This window comes from Callorhinus ursinus, unplaced genomic scaffold (assembly GCF_003265705.2).
Source record: "Callorhinus ursinus isolate GAN/ISIS: 27379988/994484 unplaced genomic scaffold, GSC_fseal_2.0 scaffold43, whole genome shotgun sequence".
Classification (NCBI taxonomy): domain Eukaryota; kingdom Metazoa; phylum Chordata; class Mammalia; order Carnivora; family Otariidae; genus Callorhinus; species Callorhinus ursinus.
The window spans coordinates 3,783,729-3,799,398 of record NW_027397105.1 but is presented as its reverse complement, the minus strand read 5'-3'; the positions used below and the strand labels follow the sequence as shown (position 1 = coordinate 3,799,398).

Below are 15,670 nucleotides of genomic sequence, written 5' to 3'. Positions count from 1 at the left end.
CGCCGGGGGGGGGCCGGGGGGGGGGGGGGGGGGACAGACCGCTGCGGCCGCCCCCAAGTGCGGACGGGGCCCAAGTTGTCGCGGCCAGGGGTCCCGCGTGGGGATCCCCAGACAAAGGAGGGTTCAGGCCCCCGCCCCGGGTTCACAGTTCTCACGTCCCCCTCTCCAGAACCGGTCGGCGCCGCGGGGGCGGCCCCACCTGCGCCGCTCTGCACCCCACACCCCGGCCCCTCGGCCCCCCCACCCCCGAGTCAGGCCCTCCCCGCCCGGGGAGCGCGCCGCCGCTCTGGAAGGAGCCCGTGAGGTAGCTTAAGTCTCGTCCTCATCTCTCCCGCCCCGGGCGCGCGACAGTGGGGGGGCGGGGGGCGGGGCCGCAGCCCGAAGCCCCGCCCCGCGGCCCCGCCCTCTGCCCGTACCATTTCCCCCCCCGCCCCCCCCCCCCCCCCCCCCCCCACGACCGCCCGGGAAAGCCCGCTCGGCCCCGCGCCCCGCCCCGCCCGGCGCACCGCTGCCTCCGCGCTAGGCCTTCTTGCACTTGCCCTTCTTCTCGCGCTGCTGGAACTTGCGCAGCCGCCGCGCCCACGTGTCCCGCCACTGGATCACCAGGCTGCTCTTGTCCGCCACGATGCCGCTCTGGTCGGGCGAGTCCTCCGCGTTGCCCAGCAGCAGGTACTTCTTGAGGGGCTTGATTTTGGGACACTTGCAGGCGATGTCCCGCGAGCGGATCCACAGGCTCTGGTCACCGCGGCGGATGCGGCTCGCGCCCTGCTTGTACACAGAGATGATGTTCACCGTGAACTTCCACCAGTCCCCTGCCTTGTCCGCCTTCAGGATGTGGATCTGGACCGCTGCAAGGAAGCACAGGCGGGAGAGTGGGCCCCGGGGCCGAGCAGTGCTGCCTGGGCACCCCCCCAAAACCCCCGGTTCCTGTGGTCGGGTGGCCCCTGCCTGCTCGAGCCCTCTCAGAGCCGAGGACCGGGCAGCCGTTCTGATGGAGAAGGCACAGCTGGGAAGGGACGGCACGGGGAACCCCACTGGGGCACGCGTGGGTGGTGCCTAAGCTGATCCTGGGAACCCCACCTGCCAACGCCTGGACCGGGCCGCTGCTCCAACAGGCCTTACTCATGCCTGGGTTGAAGCTCTGCGTTTGGGGACAAGCCCCCTGTGCAGGGCCAGAAGAAGCTTACAGGAACTGACCGCCCCGCCTCCCAGCACTCTGGGCTGAGTCCGCCTGCCCAGGACAGGTGCCCTCTGTGAGAGCAGCAACCATCACTCCCTGCAGGCTGGGTGGGAACCTCCTTAGTGCCCCCCCCACCTCCCGCCGTGGCATTTCCAAAGGCTCCGAGCACTTAACATCAAGCCTCACGGCACCTCCAGACACACCACCTTGCCCTTGACCCAGTCTCCGAAAACCATGATGGGATCTCAGTGCCAGGTGCAGAGTACCATGAACCTGCCCTTCCAGGTGGCCGTGGCACCCCTTCCAGAGTCCAGGGTCCTGGTACTGCGCCCCCTCCCTCCTGACCCTCTCCAATTACCCAGGCCATTCCCCTGCTAATTCTCCACCGAAACGTCCCCTGGTACAGGGGTTCTCCGCTGGAGCCTGCATCAGAATCCCCCGGAGGGCTTGTCAAGCACACATTGCTGGGCCTCAATCCAGAGTTTCTGATTCAGCGGATCTGGAATGATCCCCCAGAGTCCACCTCTCTCACCAGTTCGCAGGTGGTGGTGCTGCTGTTGTTCCAGGGAACACAGTTTGAGAATCAGTGCCCTAGTGAATGTTAATAAATGTCATTTCTGCAGGATATTAGGAGGTATTTTAAAAGTAGGAGGAAATGCCTTTTAAAAGAAAAAGAGGGGGCGCTTTGCTTAGATGGGTTTGTGAAATTCTGGGTTAAAATCAAGAGGCTTCCGTAACTCAGGACTTTTCAGGGCCTTGCATCTACAAATCGTGCGTGTGTATGCGTGTGTGTTGGTTTCCCAAAAAACTCTGAGTGCAGGCCTCTTGGGTAGTGCCTCTTGAGTTAGCAGAGCTCCACGGGGCCCAGTTTGGGAACTGCTGGGGGGACACATAATCATTCCAGGGGGTAAAGGGAGAGGTCTCTGCTGCACTGACCGACCAAAGAAAACCTGGTCATCTTCCCCATCCCCACAGTCATGACAGGGCACGCTGCCCTTGCTGAGCTCGCCGGCCACCCCCCCCCGCACCCTTCACCCCTGGACCAGGCTGAAGATGGCCCTGGCGGACGAGTGGACTTGAGCCCTCCTGGAAAATGAGCAACAGCTCGTCTCTCCAGATGACACCTAAAGAAACCGAGCCGTGGGCCAGCTCAGCGGCTCCAACGGCCACGAGGACATGTCCCCGGGGCATGCTGAGCGGTCATCACCTGCCCGCTTACGGCCCGGCCTGGCCACCCATGCCGGCCAGCCTCTCTCATGGTCCCTGGGGCCCACCCCGCCACCTTCCCTCCCAGGGCCCTCCCTGCTGCTCCCCTTCTGTCCCCACGCTTGGCCCGTGATGCGGGAAGGTTCGGGAACGGCGGGACCCAGGGGCGCGTCCGCCACCCTCCTGCTCGTCCTTCTGGGGTGAGGGATGCAGCAGATTTTCCCATATTCCATTTCAGCCGTTCCTGGGCATCCTGAACTTTGCACTCCAGTCTGAGGGCTCCAAAGAATGGCTGCCATGGCAACCGTTTCCATGTTTTTGTCACCAAGGGACTCAACACTCAGTGTGAACTCTGAGGTGGGGTGGGGAGCCCTCTCCAGCTCGCAGAAGTAGGCTGGGCCGTGTGTTTGTGCACACGGAGGTCACCGTGGCAACTGAGTGCCCCTCGGCTAAGCGACGGGGGAGCCGGCGTCCCTGAGAACCCCGGTTTCCTCTCCTCAGGACTGAGCTGAATGCAGAATGAGGCTCCGTCAGGATGCCACTGTTTCCCTGGGTGGGATCTCAGACCCCCGGCCCAGCCACGGGGCCCTTCCCCCATCCAGCCGGGGTGGGCAGGGGGTGGCCCCGCAAAGATGCTGCAGAAGGCGCCGGGGGAACGCGGCTGTGACCCCAGGCACTGAGCGTCTCGTGGTGTGACAGGCTGAGCCGTGTCTCCCGGCCCCAGATTTCGTAGGATGAGGTGCGAACCCCCCAGGACCTGAGGATGTGCCCATATTCGGAGACAGGGTCATTACGGAGGTCATGGAGTTCAGAGGAAGTGATTAGAGGGAGCCCTAATCCAATATGACTGGTGTCCTCGTGAGAAGAGGCGATCAGGACGGACACACAGACACACAGAGGGAAGACCCCATGAGGACACAGCGAGAAGCGGCCGTCTGCAAACCGAGGAGGGGGGCCTCCGGAGAAGCCACGTGCGGACACCTCGATCTCAGACTCCCGGCCTCCGGAACCGTGAGACAATAAATTTCTGTTGTTTCAGCCCCCAGGCTGTGGTGCTTGGTTCTGGCAGCCCAAGCAAACTTGTACGGTTGGAACTGGGGGCTCAGGCTCTTGGGTGTCAGCCCAGAGCCAGGCGGGAGGGCAGCCCTGGTGAGGTGGGCCAGCCGGAGAGAGTTAGCCGGACCCGGTCAGGCCCTGGGCTGGCCCTTCTTACTCTCTGGGGCTGCAAGAACGTGGCCCCTCACACAGCAGGAGGACTGGAGACCCCTGCCCCACCTTCCCGGGGCTGGAGTTTCCCTCCCCTGAAGGAATGTTCTGGAACACCAGGCAGGGCATCCGAAGCAGCCCCACCCCCACCCCACTTCCCCAGGCCCGGCCAGTACAGGCCTGGAGGGGGGCCGCTCAACACTGAGGATGCAGCCCAAAGGCGTACCCCACCCCTGAACACCTTGCCGTCCCCGAGAATCCAGGGGCCAGAGCAGGGCACACTGGTCCAGTGGGACAAAGCAACAGTCCCTGTCCTCCCTCCACCCCAGCAGCTCCCGGCGGCTCCCGGGCCTTGGAGCCGGACGGCACGGGCGGGCGCAGGGGCAGGGGAGGGTGGTGGTAGAATTCATGTGATTATGCTGGAAAAAATCCGCAGTTCCGCTGCCCTTGGCAACGCCTCCGCACATTACACAGCCCACCAAGTATGAGCCGCACACGCAGTGCACGGGCCAAGTCCCTGCCGTGCACATACAGCTGAAAATATTCAAAATACACACTGAAACAGTGACCTCAGGCAGACCCACTCCGCACGCCTGGGGGCCGCACCCGCCACAGCGTGGCGCGGGAACGGCCGCCACCTCTGCCGGGCCTGTTGGCCGGGAGCCCGGGATGGCTGGGGTCTCCTGGGGGCCCGTGGCAGCGCCCACCAGGCACGCCAAGCACAGGCAGCTCTGCCCATCTGAGCACCACGATCCCTGCGGGCGTGCCCCTTAGACCCACGACGACACTCAACACCAGGCCAATGAGCCTCAGCCACCCCCCACCCCCGTCTGTGCACCGATGTCCTAGCTTGACCCCCAGGAGGGCAGACAGGGGGGCCCGGTGAGCATCCCCCATCCCGTCTTCAGAAATGAGGAAGATGACCCTGAGAAAGGCAGCCGGAGATAGACCAGGACGGGAAGAGGCATGCGGGGACCAGCCAGAGGGGTCCCTCTCTGACATAGAGACCAGGCAGTGGCCGCGCCGGGGAGCCTGGCCCCCAGGCTGCTGGCGCTTCGGGCCCCTCTCTCAGCGATAAGCGGCTGCATCTCGGGGTCCATACCGTGAACGCCATCCCTTACGCTGAGCCCTTGCTCACCCCCCAAAATGAGGGCTCAGGCTGCAAGAGAGTTGCGCACCCGGGGCCTGGGGTCCTGCTCTCCGCCCGGACAAAAGCAGGCATTGTCGGGGGGGGGGCTGGAGCCCACGAGGCAGGATGGATGAGGTCAGCTCCCCCCCCCCCCCACCGTGGGCACCTCTGAGCAAAGCTGCAGAACGGGGCAGATGCCCGTGGAAAGGCAAAAGGAGAGAGCTCACGGGCTCCGGCGAGCGAGGAGCGGACCTCCGCGGCCCAGGTCCTAGGGGCCAGGCTGCACTCCTGGCCTGGGAGCCCTCACAGGGGCAGTCGGCTGCACTGCTCCGATAACAAGGCGGCAGGCGGGGCGGGGCGGCAGCCACCCCCCCCTTAGCAATCCCGGGGTTCACAGGAAGGACTTATCAGCCCCCAGGGCAGGGCTGTGACGACTGACTTCTCTTAATCCCAGCCTGCTGCTGGGCTGGCTGGGGGCATGCACCTCTCCATCCCTTGGCTGCAGGGCTGGCCGTGACTCCGAGCAGGTGAGAAGCCCCCCGAGGGCCAGGCCCACCGAGGCCACAGTCAGCAAGAAGGGCCTGTGTCGGAGGTGGGCGGGGGGCTCGGAGGCAGGCCCAGGGCAGGCAGGGTGCCTTGGCCAGCGCCGGGGGTCCTCTCGGCTGCTGGGTGGGCAAGGCCCCCCTATGGCCTATAGGAGTAGAGCTTCCTTCCAGGAAGCCTCCACCTCTATGGGTCCCAACGCTCGGAGACTCTCAGGCCACCAAAGGCAACCTAAAAAGTCAGAAGCTCCGGGTCCTGTGCTTGTCCGCTCCGTCCGGAGCTCCCGTTCATGCTGAGCCTCCCTCCCCAGCTCCAGCCGTGACCCAAGAGACTCAGAGCCTGTCAGCTCCGGGCCCTCGGAGGACCTAGCACGGCCATCTTCCTGGGACAGTTAGTGACAGGAAGTAGCTCCAAGCCGACTTATGTCCCTGCTGGTAGGTTTTGGGGACCCACTGCTGGCATCAAAGCTCTCGTCCTGGGCCGGGTTCTGGGAAAGCTGTTTGCTCCGTGAAGAGTACACAGTTGCTGCTCATTCATCTGCTGGCTCAGCCCGAGACAACCTGCTGGGCCGGGCCCTAGGGGAGGGGCCCTGGCACCGGCCCCCCGGTGGGGAGACGGGCTGCCAACCATCTCCCTCTTCCCACAGGCCTGGAGCCCTGGGACACCTCCGCGGGGAGGCTTCCTGCCGCCCGGAGGTCTCCTGGATTTATGGGCTGCTCGGGGCGGGGGGGGGAGGGGACCCAGGGGCTTCCCAGCAGCTGCCCCTCCCAAGGAGGCTTGGGTGGCCAGCCCCTGGCCTCCCCCACCCCGCCCCGGCCGCCCGCCCAGCCATACCTTCCTGTTGGGCCGGTCCAGCCGGGGAAGGCTTGTCACCCATCTGTCTCGGAGACAGCGGCAGGACGAATGGGGGAGGACACCAACCCCACGGAAACCATGAAAACCATGCAGCCCCATAAATCTCCCAGCATAGCAAGTGTGTCATGAGTTGCAGCCGCTTTCATAAAATGCAGCCCTGACCACATGTTTCCCAGTCCCCCGTGAAGGTAAGAAAGGCCGGAGCCAGGCCAAGTCTTGTTCTCGGAGATGCTGACCTGCCAGGGGGGACGGAGCGAGCGTGCGGGCCAGGGGTGCGGGGCGGCGAGGCGGGACCCGCGCGCCCACGACAAAGTGTCGCGGCCGTCTGCATGAAACGAGGTGGCGGGCTGGAGGCTCACTGTGGCCAGACCAGGCCACGGGCCACAGCCCCCCACGGGAGTCCCCGGGAGTCCCCGGGCTGCCCCCCCCGGAAAAGTCCCACCTCAGACCTCAAAGAAGGCGGGGACGCCCACCTCAGGGCCGGCTAAGGGTCCCTCCTTTTTACTTCTCAGCAAAGAAGTCCTGGTTTGCCTCCCTCTCAGAACCAAGAGCAATGTGAAGGCTGCCTCAGTTTCCCGGCCAGGCCCCGGTGCTTAGCCTCCATTCTTGGGAGGGGAGAGGGGTGAGGTGCCTGGGACCATCTCCTTGCACAGGGGTCTGCAGAGGAGGGGGTGCCGGGGGATCTGGAAATCGGACGGCCAAACTCTGGGGAAGACAGGAGCCCTGTTCCCTGGACAACGGGCCTGGCCACCTGCACCCCCCTCCACAAGTGAGAAGGGTTTGGGGCGCTGGCCGCCCCGCTTGGCCAGAGGCTCACATAGGACAGTGGACCTGAGCCCTGCCTCCCAGCCCCCACTGGAAGACCCAGCGAGGCGCGCTGCCCCAGGCCGGTGCACCAGTGGGGTCCTGGCCTCTGAAGGAGGGGAAAGCAAGAGGGTCGACCTCCCCGAATATGGCCTCAGTCCAGGCCTCTCATCCCCCCGCCCCCCAGGTCCCTCCCGGATGCGTGGCCTCCGGGGCTCACAGAAAGCTCGGTGCAGAGGGGACTTCTGGCTGCAAACTGATACGCCCTCCACAGTGGGGGTGTGGCCCCTCTGAGGTCCCCAAACACAGCCCACAGCCCAGTCCTCATTTAGGCCACCACCTCCAGGCAGCCGTTTTGCAGGAGCTCAGAGGGCGGCCCGGCCTCCCCAGCTGGAGCCCTGGAGTGGGGGCGTCCAGCAGCTACGAGTCTTCTCATGCACCCTCTCACGCACCCTACTCGGCTCCAGCTCCTAAAAGTCAACCCACACCCAAAGGACGGAGCCTGCTTCTCCAAGGAGCCCCAAAGAAAGGGCCTCTGGCCCGGCAACAGAAGCCAAGCGGGATCCAGACCACAGCACCAGAGTCCTTGGCCAGCCACGTCCCCCTGGGGTCATCAAGCAAGTGCCTGCAAGCACTTGGAAGGGTGTCCCTGGTCCCCTGCCATGCACGCAGCCTGCTCCACAGGGTGCCCTCGGGTCTGGGGGCGGGGGCCTGGCCCTATTTCCCAGCCGGGCCAAGCTGCACGCGGCAAGCGTGCAAACACTGGGGGCAGGCCTGGGGCAGGAAGCCCCCGGCACAGTGAACGGGGTGCTGGGTACTGCTCCCAGCACGGGGCAGCGTCAGGACCCACCAGACCCCTGCCACGGGGCGGCCCTGCGTCGCTGAGAGATGCTCGGTGACCCTGGAGACAGGCCCCCAGTGAGCAGAGGGGACAAGTGCTGCACGTCACAGGTGTGGGACACAGCCAGCGTCCCCAGCCCCAGGTGCCCAGCTCTCCAGGCACCTTGGACAGATCCCCGCCCCCGCCGGCTCCAAGCCTCCGCGTCCCCATCTGTGAAATGGGAGGAGACACCTCTCATTAGCCAGGCTCCCTGGCCCCTTAGAGCCTCCCCTCCCGCCCTGCCTCCCTAAGAAAGGATGCTCAGAGGAGAGGGAACAGTGTGGGAGAGAAGAGGGGAGGAAGCTCCAGCGAGGGGGACAGACACAGCCGGGGGCTGCCCGCCCGGCCGCCCGCAGGCCCCTCTGGAGCTCAGCACCCTGCAGCCGGCTGGGAGGGGCAGAGGTGGGAGGCGCAGGCTCCGGGCTCCCCTGTCTGCAGGGAGAGGGAGTCACTGTGCTGGGGAGGGTGGCGGGGGACCCGGTCAGCGCAGCACCCTGCGGGATCAGGGGCCTTTCTGTCAAGCGGTCACGGGGGCCCTTGGGCCCTCCCTGCCCAACCTGGTGGTCACCCACATTCCTTGACCTCGGCCTGACTCACGCGGACCCAGCTCCACATCTGGCCTCCAGATGGGGCTGGCCCTCTGGGGCTGGGGACGAGGGAAGGTCACATCTGGCTGGGGAAACCGGAGGATCCCCAGGGGGGCCAGTGACCCCCAGGGAAGGGTCAGCGAGCCTCTGAAACACCACGCCACGTGCTGCCGGCTGGTCTGTGTCCCGCTCCCTGGGGCTGGCGGGGGGGAGGGATGCTCTGGGGGTGGAGGCGGGCATGGCGTCTCCCGGGAACGGCCCCCAGGGACGGGGAAACATCTGCACCCACACCCGAGCCCCGAGATCGCAGCCTGCTGTAGACGCAGGCGCGTCGTCCCCGGCACGGGGTGGAGAACCGTCCAGTTCTCCGCACTTAACGGGATTGATCCTGATCAGGAATAGCCCTTGAACTCAAGGTCAAGAAACGGACGGGCTAAGAGGGGAGATCTTTTGCTGTCCCCCCCCCCCCCCCCCCCCGCGTCCCTGAGGCTGGTGAGACAAGAGGCCTGAGTCAGGAGCCTCCCCCGACCCCATCTGATCTCCAGCCTGAGTAGCTGGACGAGAGCCAGGCAAGGGCCAGGCCCCGACACGCCGTCCCCAACCAGCTCCACGGTAATCCGCGGGCACTCCCACCGCTGGCGGCGGCACCCACCCCCCATCGGGGATCGGCCCGTGACCTCCCTCCCCCACACAGCCATGCCCTTCGCCAGCCCCCTCCCAGGCCCGGTCACAACGTCTGCCACGTTGGCTCCATCATCTCTAAACGTCACCCCAATACCACGGGGACCACACCTGCCGGTTTCCCAAGGACGATGTGTCTGGCTTACCAGGAACGGGGAGTCAAGGGTCCCGTGGGGGGAGACGCGTTCTTGAGCCTTCTAAGGGACAGCTGTGCCCCCCCCTATGTGGCCAGAGGCTCCGGGCCCTGGCCCGGGGGAGGAGAAGCCTCTCAAGCATTGGAGTCCCCGGTCTGGAGCACGTTACTGGATCTCGGTGAGTCTCAGCATATCGCGGGCAGGTGTTCGTGTGGGTTCAGCAAGGACGGGAAGGAAGGCAGTGAGGTGCCCCACCCCGGGCCTGGCGAGACCGCAGGAGGTCCCGGGGCGCACGGGGGGATGTCGGTGTGAATGACAGCTCCGCGTAGGTCCCAGCCCACTTCTGCCACGGGGCCCCCGAGAAAGCAGGAGTGCACGCGCGCACACGCTTGCAAAGCCTGGCGAGCCCCGTCTCTCCCCACAGATGCCAACAGAGTCTCCCCTTTGAGCTGTACCCCAGAAATAATCCTTGTGGGACCTCAGGAGGCCTTCTTGACACAAATCATCTTGTGAAAAGCATTTTGATTTTTCCATCTGGCGGTGCCAAAATGTCTTTCAACAAAAGGGGTGACTAATAAACATTTCTGGGAACGAATACTTTTTCCAAGAACTGGCAAAAGTGAGATGATCTCACCTTTCAGAATGTGAGCTGTCTGTCTGCCCCCCACTTTCGAATCCCAGGGAGAAGGAAGAGGCAGGAGGCAGCTCTCAGTGGGCCCAGGGTGGTTTGTGCACGTGGCCGTGGCTGTGGCTGCTGAGGCCCAGATGGGCCTCTCCCCAGCCTCCCTGGCCCCCACACTCCCGAACCCAGCACCCGCTTCCCCAGCCTGTTTCCACTTCTGTGCCCGAGGCCTTCCTCCCTCTGCCTGGGAGCCTTGCTTTGCCCCGTGAGCAGTGGCTACTGGGGGCCCCCTCCTCCAGGAAGCCCTCCCTCCACACCCTCTCTGGAGAACCAGTCTCTGGACCTCAGGCTGGTCCACCTTCCCTGCTCTCGTCTGTGTGTCCTCCCCTCCTAGACTGTAAGGGCCTTGAGGGCTAAGCCAGCGTCTCCTTCTTATCCATAGGCTCAGCACTCAAGTCAGGATAGGGCACACGGCAGGTGCTCCATGAGTGTGCAAAGACGGATCACACTCGGTCACACACGCACACTCTCACGCACGTCCGTGACACACGCGTGCGCACTCACGAGCACACCCACACCTGCGGTCACATACATACGGGCACGTGTGCACACTCACACTGACACACGTGTGTGTGTGCGCGCATGCACACCCACATGTGCATACCACCATGCTCACACGCACACACGCCTGCCCACACAAGCCCACTCGCACACCCACACTCACGCACACCCATGAGCACACACGCACCTGCTCGCACAATCACACCTCCACGTGCACACCCTTACGTGCACACTCATGCACGCCGTCACACGAGCACCCACCGGGGCATTCACACCAAGGCAGGGCCCCTCCCAGGTGAGGGGTCCCCCAGGAGCTGGTCGGCATCACTAAGACACTGGGCAATAATGCAAACAACTGTCCCTCATGGGCAGCTCGCTGGCGGCGTCCCCTCGAGGGCAACAGAGGGCCGGGTGGCCGCAGACCACAGCCTCACCCTGCACCCTTGCCCCAAGCAGATCAGGTCTCACCCAGAAGGACGTCGTGTCCCCTGGATGACACCTCCATGTGACAGGAAACCGAGGCCCAGGCCGGTGAGGCTCCTGCCCAAAGTCCCGCAGCACGTTAGGGGTCTGTGCCTCCAGGTTGGGGGGCCCCTTCCCTGCAGACGGGAATACAGTGAGCCACCCGTCCCTGCCTGGGGCGCTTTCGGGATGTGAGAAGCATGGCGGGGCTTGGCCCTGAGGCCCCCCCCCCCGACCCCAGTCCTCCTTGCCCTGCTTGGTGCCCACCCCAGCCCTACCCGCGCCGGGCCCCTCGTCGGGAACGCACCAGAGCGAACACAGGACGGGACTCACCCGCGCACCCCTGCCGCCCGCTGCTCAGGTCAGCGGGCACCCAGCTCCACGTCCCCAGCAGGAAGAAGGGGGCCTGGGGCCTGCTCTTCACCTGGCAGGGGCAGTAAACCCGGGTGCTCATGAGCAGCTTCTGGAACACCCAGGGCACTGCTTACGTCTTCTAATTGGCTCCCGGCCGGGTGTCAGTCAGAGCAGAGATGATGCAGCCCCTCAGAAGCCCGGCCCCCAGCCTCCTCGGCCTGGCCCGCTCTGCCCGCCTCACCTCCCTGCAGACCCCCACGCCAGCTCCCTCCTTGTCCTGTGCCTGCTCGTCAGGAGGGGAGGGACGCCCCCCACTCGCATGTTATCCGGGGGTCAGTGGTCCCAACGGAATGCAGGGACGATTCTCTACAAAGTCCTGCGAACCCGATCATGACACCTCACCCCCCAGCCCCAGAGCAAGGCCTCCGGCTGCACCGGTGGGCCCCTGCCCGGCCCTGGGGGGCCGCCCCCTCCTTCCTGAACAAGCCTGTGGGCCCCCTCTGAGTTCATAAAAAAGAGGGTGTCCGGCCCCCTTCGGCAAAAAGAGGGTGTTCAGCCTGCCTGCTGGTACGGGAGGAGGTACCCGCTGAGGAGAACATGGGACCCCCGGAACACTGGGGGTCAGGGAAGCCGAATTCAACGGAGGAAAAGAAGAGAAGAGAACAAAATGAAGCCAAGTCCGATAGAACCAGGTGGAACGCAGGAGCTATTCTGGTAACTTTTAAAAAGCCTAATTTCTCCTTTCTTCACTTTTAGAACAGAACAGGGGCTGCAGGCCAACCCCTCCCAGAAGGACCGCTTGGCCCTCCCTTTCCAGCCCCTCTCAGGCGTCCACCAAAGGATGCTTCCAGACAAAACTCGAAGCAATCCTTCCCCAAGGACACCCACCATTCCTTCCCCCTGCCCCCCGTTCTGGGCAGGGTTCTTCTCTACGACCCCGGGCTTTCCAGGCCTGCACAGACAGCCCGCGCTTGAACCCCAGGCCCCGCGCCTGGGAACGGGACAGAACCCTTGGGCCTTCTTGCCCGAGCCCTCAACCCTCTCTTGTGCATGTCCCCGGGGCTCAGAGAGAGCACCCCCTTTATCCTTAAACTGTCTCAAAGCTTGTTCTTTTTCCAGCGGGAGTCAGACGTTTCTGCACTGTCCCGGGTGCAAACACTTGAACGGGGCTTTGGGGAATTTGCTGCGGGCCCCATGGGGGTCTGGACAGGGCCGACCACAGATGCACCCCCATCCCGGGGCAGGCCAGGCGGCCTGGGGGTGGGGGGCGCTCTGGGCTCCAGTGTGGGGTGTTTAATGTTGCGTGTGTGCATCCATCCGTGTACTTACACACACTCGCATGGGGTACAATGATTACATTTTGTAAGTTCCCAAAATTCCTCTGGGTTCCCTCATGCCTTTCATTACGCTAAACGGGCCTGACGCTTGTCCTTATTAAAGAAAAACCCCTTCGGTCTGGTTGCCATGGCCGGCCCCGGGAAGACAGCAGGCCGGGCTGCTGGGCGCCCCTGGGTCCCAGAGGGACAGAGGGACCAGACGCCACAAAGCCGGCTCCTTACCTGCCCCGGGGCAGCCTGGCACGAGGTGACCCCCAGCAAGTGCATACAGAAGGCGGGCACGGTCGCCCAATGGAGAGGGGGCACAGGGGGGCTGGTGTGTAGTGAGCGAGGGGCTGGGTCACCCCAGGCCTGACGGCTCAAGGGACAGGGCTGTCAGCCCCACAGCTCCTGGCTGCAAAGCACCCTCAGGGACAAGCCCCCCTCACCCCCCCATTCCCCCCCACCCCCCCGCCACAAGCTGCATTCAAACTTCAGCGAACCATTTAAAATGCAGATTCCCCAGCTCACCTCGGCCTTTACAGAGTCAATCAACCTCCAGAAGGAGGAGAAGGCTTTTAAACCCATGGAGCCCCCGCCCCCTTTCCTGTTGCCTGGAGGACGCCACCCCACGTTGAGCCACGGAGGGAGACTCAGGTTGAAAGCCCATCATACGGAGGAAGGCACCGAAAACCAGAGAGGTGAAGCGACTGGCCTGAGGCCACACAGCCCCCCCACCCAGGGCAGAGTGAAGGCCAGAGGCCAGGCTGGGAATCCCAGCCACAGGGGAGGCCCTGCCAGGGGGAGAGAGCCCAGCCCTCGTGCCCGTTGCCTCCGAGGGCCTTGGAGGAAGAGCTAGCAAGTTCCCTGGGCGTGGGACCCCGCGAGCCTGGCTCCTGGCTGGTCACGTGGCCCCCGCGGGCCCCGCCAGACAAGGGGACTGGCACTCACCATAGTCCTTCCTGCAGTACTTTTTCATGTTAATCTTCAGCTTCCCTTTGGAGGCCTTGCAGTAGGAACCGCAGTCTGCAGGGGAGGGAGAACACAGACAAAAAAACCTAATTAGGCTGGCGATGAATAGGCTGGGGGCCGAGGGGGAGGCCGCCTCCCCAGATACCCAGGGGCCTGTGATACCCGTGGGCCAGGCCGGGCGGGCGGCCATTCAGGGCAGGCCCGGCCTTCTGAAGAGGCGCTTGGGACAAAGGGCCCCCCCCCTCCGCCCACCCCCACCCCCACCCCCCGCCCCATGGCCCGACCAACCCTTCAGCCGCTGCCTGGAGCCCCCTTGGCCTCCATGAGGGATGCTGGGGGCTCTGGTATTGTGCCACCCAGGGCTTTCTGAGCGCCACACAAATCCCCCCACCCCGTTCTTAAGACCCAACTGGAGCCTGATTAAAGCTGATAGAGGTCTCATTGTCACCCCGCGCCCTGGGTCTGTGTCAGGCGCTGGCTTTCATGGCGCAGAGCCTCTGGCTGGGGTCAGACCCCAACAAAAGAGGTCACGGAGGAAATTAGCAGCCCATGAAGCATTAGAAAACCCCTTTGGTGTCCACTCTACTGGAGTGTGCAAATAGAATGCCCTGCGAAGAGTTGTTCAGTTCTAATGGGCCCTACTGCTGAGAGGCAGGGCTGCCGGGCCTGCGACCGCCAGGGAGCCCATCGGGGGCTTCTCGAAGCTGGAGCGCGAGCCTGGCGGAAAGCACAGCCCCCCCCCCCCCCGCCCCAGGGCCTGCCAGCCACCAGGCCTGCTTCTCCTGGGGGTGGCCTGTGTCCACCCACCGGAGGAAGCCTCCCACCTCAGCCCAGCCTGGCCCTCTCCCTGCCAGTGTTCCCCGCTCTTCTGACAAGGTGTCGGGACCGGCTGGATCCGCGGGGGACCGACACCCTTAGCACAATGGCCAGCCCGGCAGCGAGGCCCAAGAAATCACCCCAGCCTGCCCCACACCACTGCCCGACGTGCCAGGCCTCACTCAATTCTCACCACCGTTCCTGGATGTCGGGGTGGTAGTCCCGTTCTGCAGATCAGAACACAGAGACCCCCTGCCCAAGGCATCCCTGACAGCTGGTGCCCAGGCTGGGCTTTGAACTCGGACGTGGGATGCCTGATTACTGTGCTCTTGGTTATGCCACGCTGTGTCTCAGCAAACACTGGTGGATCCCCTCAAATGTGAGCAGGGCACGAAGCTCAGAGCGGGGGAATGAAGAGTACCCCGTGTTCCAGCAATTCCCCACCCCCCCAGAGTCAGCCTCTGGCCCCGTGGGAGGTGGCTGCCTCCTACCAGGTCCCGGAATTCAATGACTTGGTGCCTCAGTTAAAGTCGAAACAGCTCCATCCCACTGCCCTGGGGGCCACGGGCCTGGCAGCCCCCTGCTTCTCCTGAGCCAGCTTCCGGGGCCGGGCGGGGGCAGGGGGAGGGGTACCCAGTTGGGAACCAGTCTCAGGAAATGGGGGAAAAAGCAGCTCCCCTTCCTGCTCCCCTGTGGTCTGAGCCCTGGGGACCCCCCCGCCCCCCACCAGGACACCCTGCCTGCCAGGGGCACCGGGAGGCTACCGTGCTAGAGACTTCTGCCAGGTGGCTGGCTGGCTGGCTGGCGACTGGGGGAGGGGGACCTCTCGGGAGGCAGGGCCGGGGCCGTCCAGAGACCGCGGCCCGAATTCTAGGGCGGCCAAAGTCAAGGCGAGGTGACGGCGGCCCAAACGCACAGACCGGCGGTACCCGCACCAGGGCCACGGCACCCCGCCTCCCGCTGGGGAGGAGCTGCTCTGGGCCATGTGTCAACCAGCTCAGGGACAGATGACGCGCACAGCAAAGCCACCACCGCGGCCGAATCCAGGTTGTGTGTTAAGTCCCGCCGTCCAGAGCGAGCTGGCTGGGATCCCTCCCTGCTCTCGCCACTTAGGGAAGCTAATTGGAATGCGAGTGGCGCTGGGTGACGTGATTCCTGGGACAGCCTTGAACCCGCTCGCTCCTCGCCTTCTTGTTATTTTTTTACCCAAGTCAGAAGCCGTTGGCCCACGGGCTGCATTCTGGTCGGCAGGAAATCACCTACGCCCTGCCTCCTCCTGAGGCACACAGCCGGGGGTGGGGGTGGGGACAGCACCTTGTAGCCCTGGGCTCTGCAACCCTGCGAGGGAGGCCCTGCTGGTCC

At 64.7% G+C, this 15,670-nt stretch overlaps 1 protein-coding gene and 1 long non-coding RNA gene across 5 annotated transcripts in view; one reads left to right on the top strand and one right to left on the bottom strand.

Moving 5' to 3' along the window:
* Positions 1-11: 11 nt before the first annotated feature.
* The window catches only part of NTN1 (netrin 1), a 171,185-nt gene continuing 155,526 nt past the window's right edge, over positions 12-15,670 (bottom strand). For all 4 annotated transcript variants that reach the window (XM_073881702.1, XM_073881703.1, XM_025864305.2 and 1 more), the window contains exons 6-8: positions 13,472-13,546; positions 245-848; positions 12-209 (exon numbers count right to left, since the gene is read on the bottom strand). In XM_073881702.1, coding sequence (XP_073737803.1) covers positions 520-848; positions 13,472-13,546 — 404 coding nt within the window. In that variant the 3' untranslated portion in view covers positions 12-209; positions 245-519. The remainder of the gene's footprint in view (positions 210-244; positions 849-13,471; positions 13,547-15,670) is intronic.
* On the top strand, positions 5,491-9,786 carry LOC141370700 (uncharacterized). The gene is made up of 3 exons (XR_012374965.1): positions 5,491-5,698; positions 9,101-9,383; positions 9,630-9,786. It is a non-coding gene; the product is annotated as an uncharacterized lncRNA (long non-coding RNA).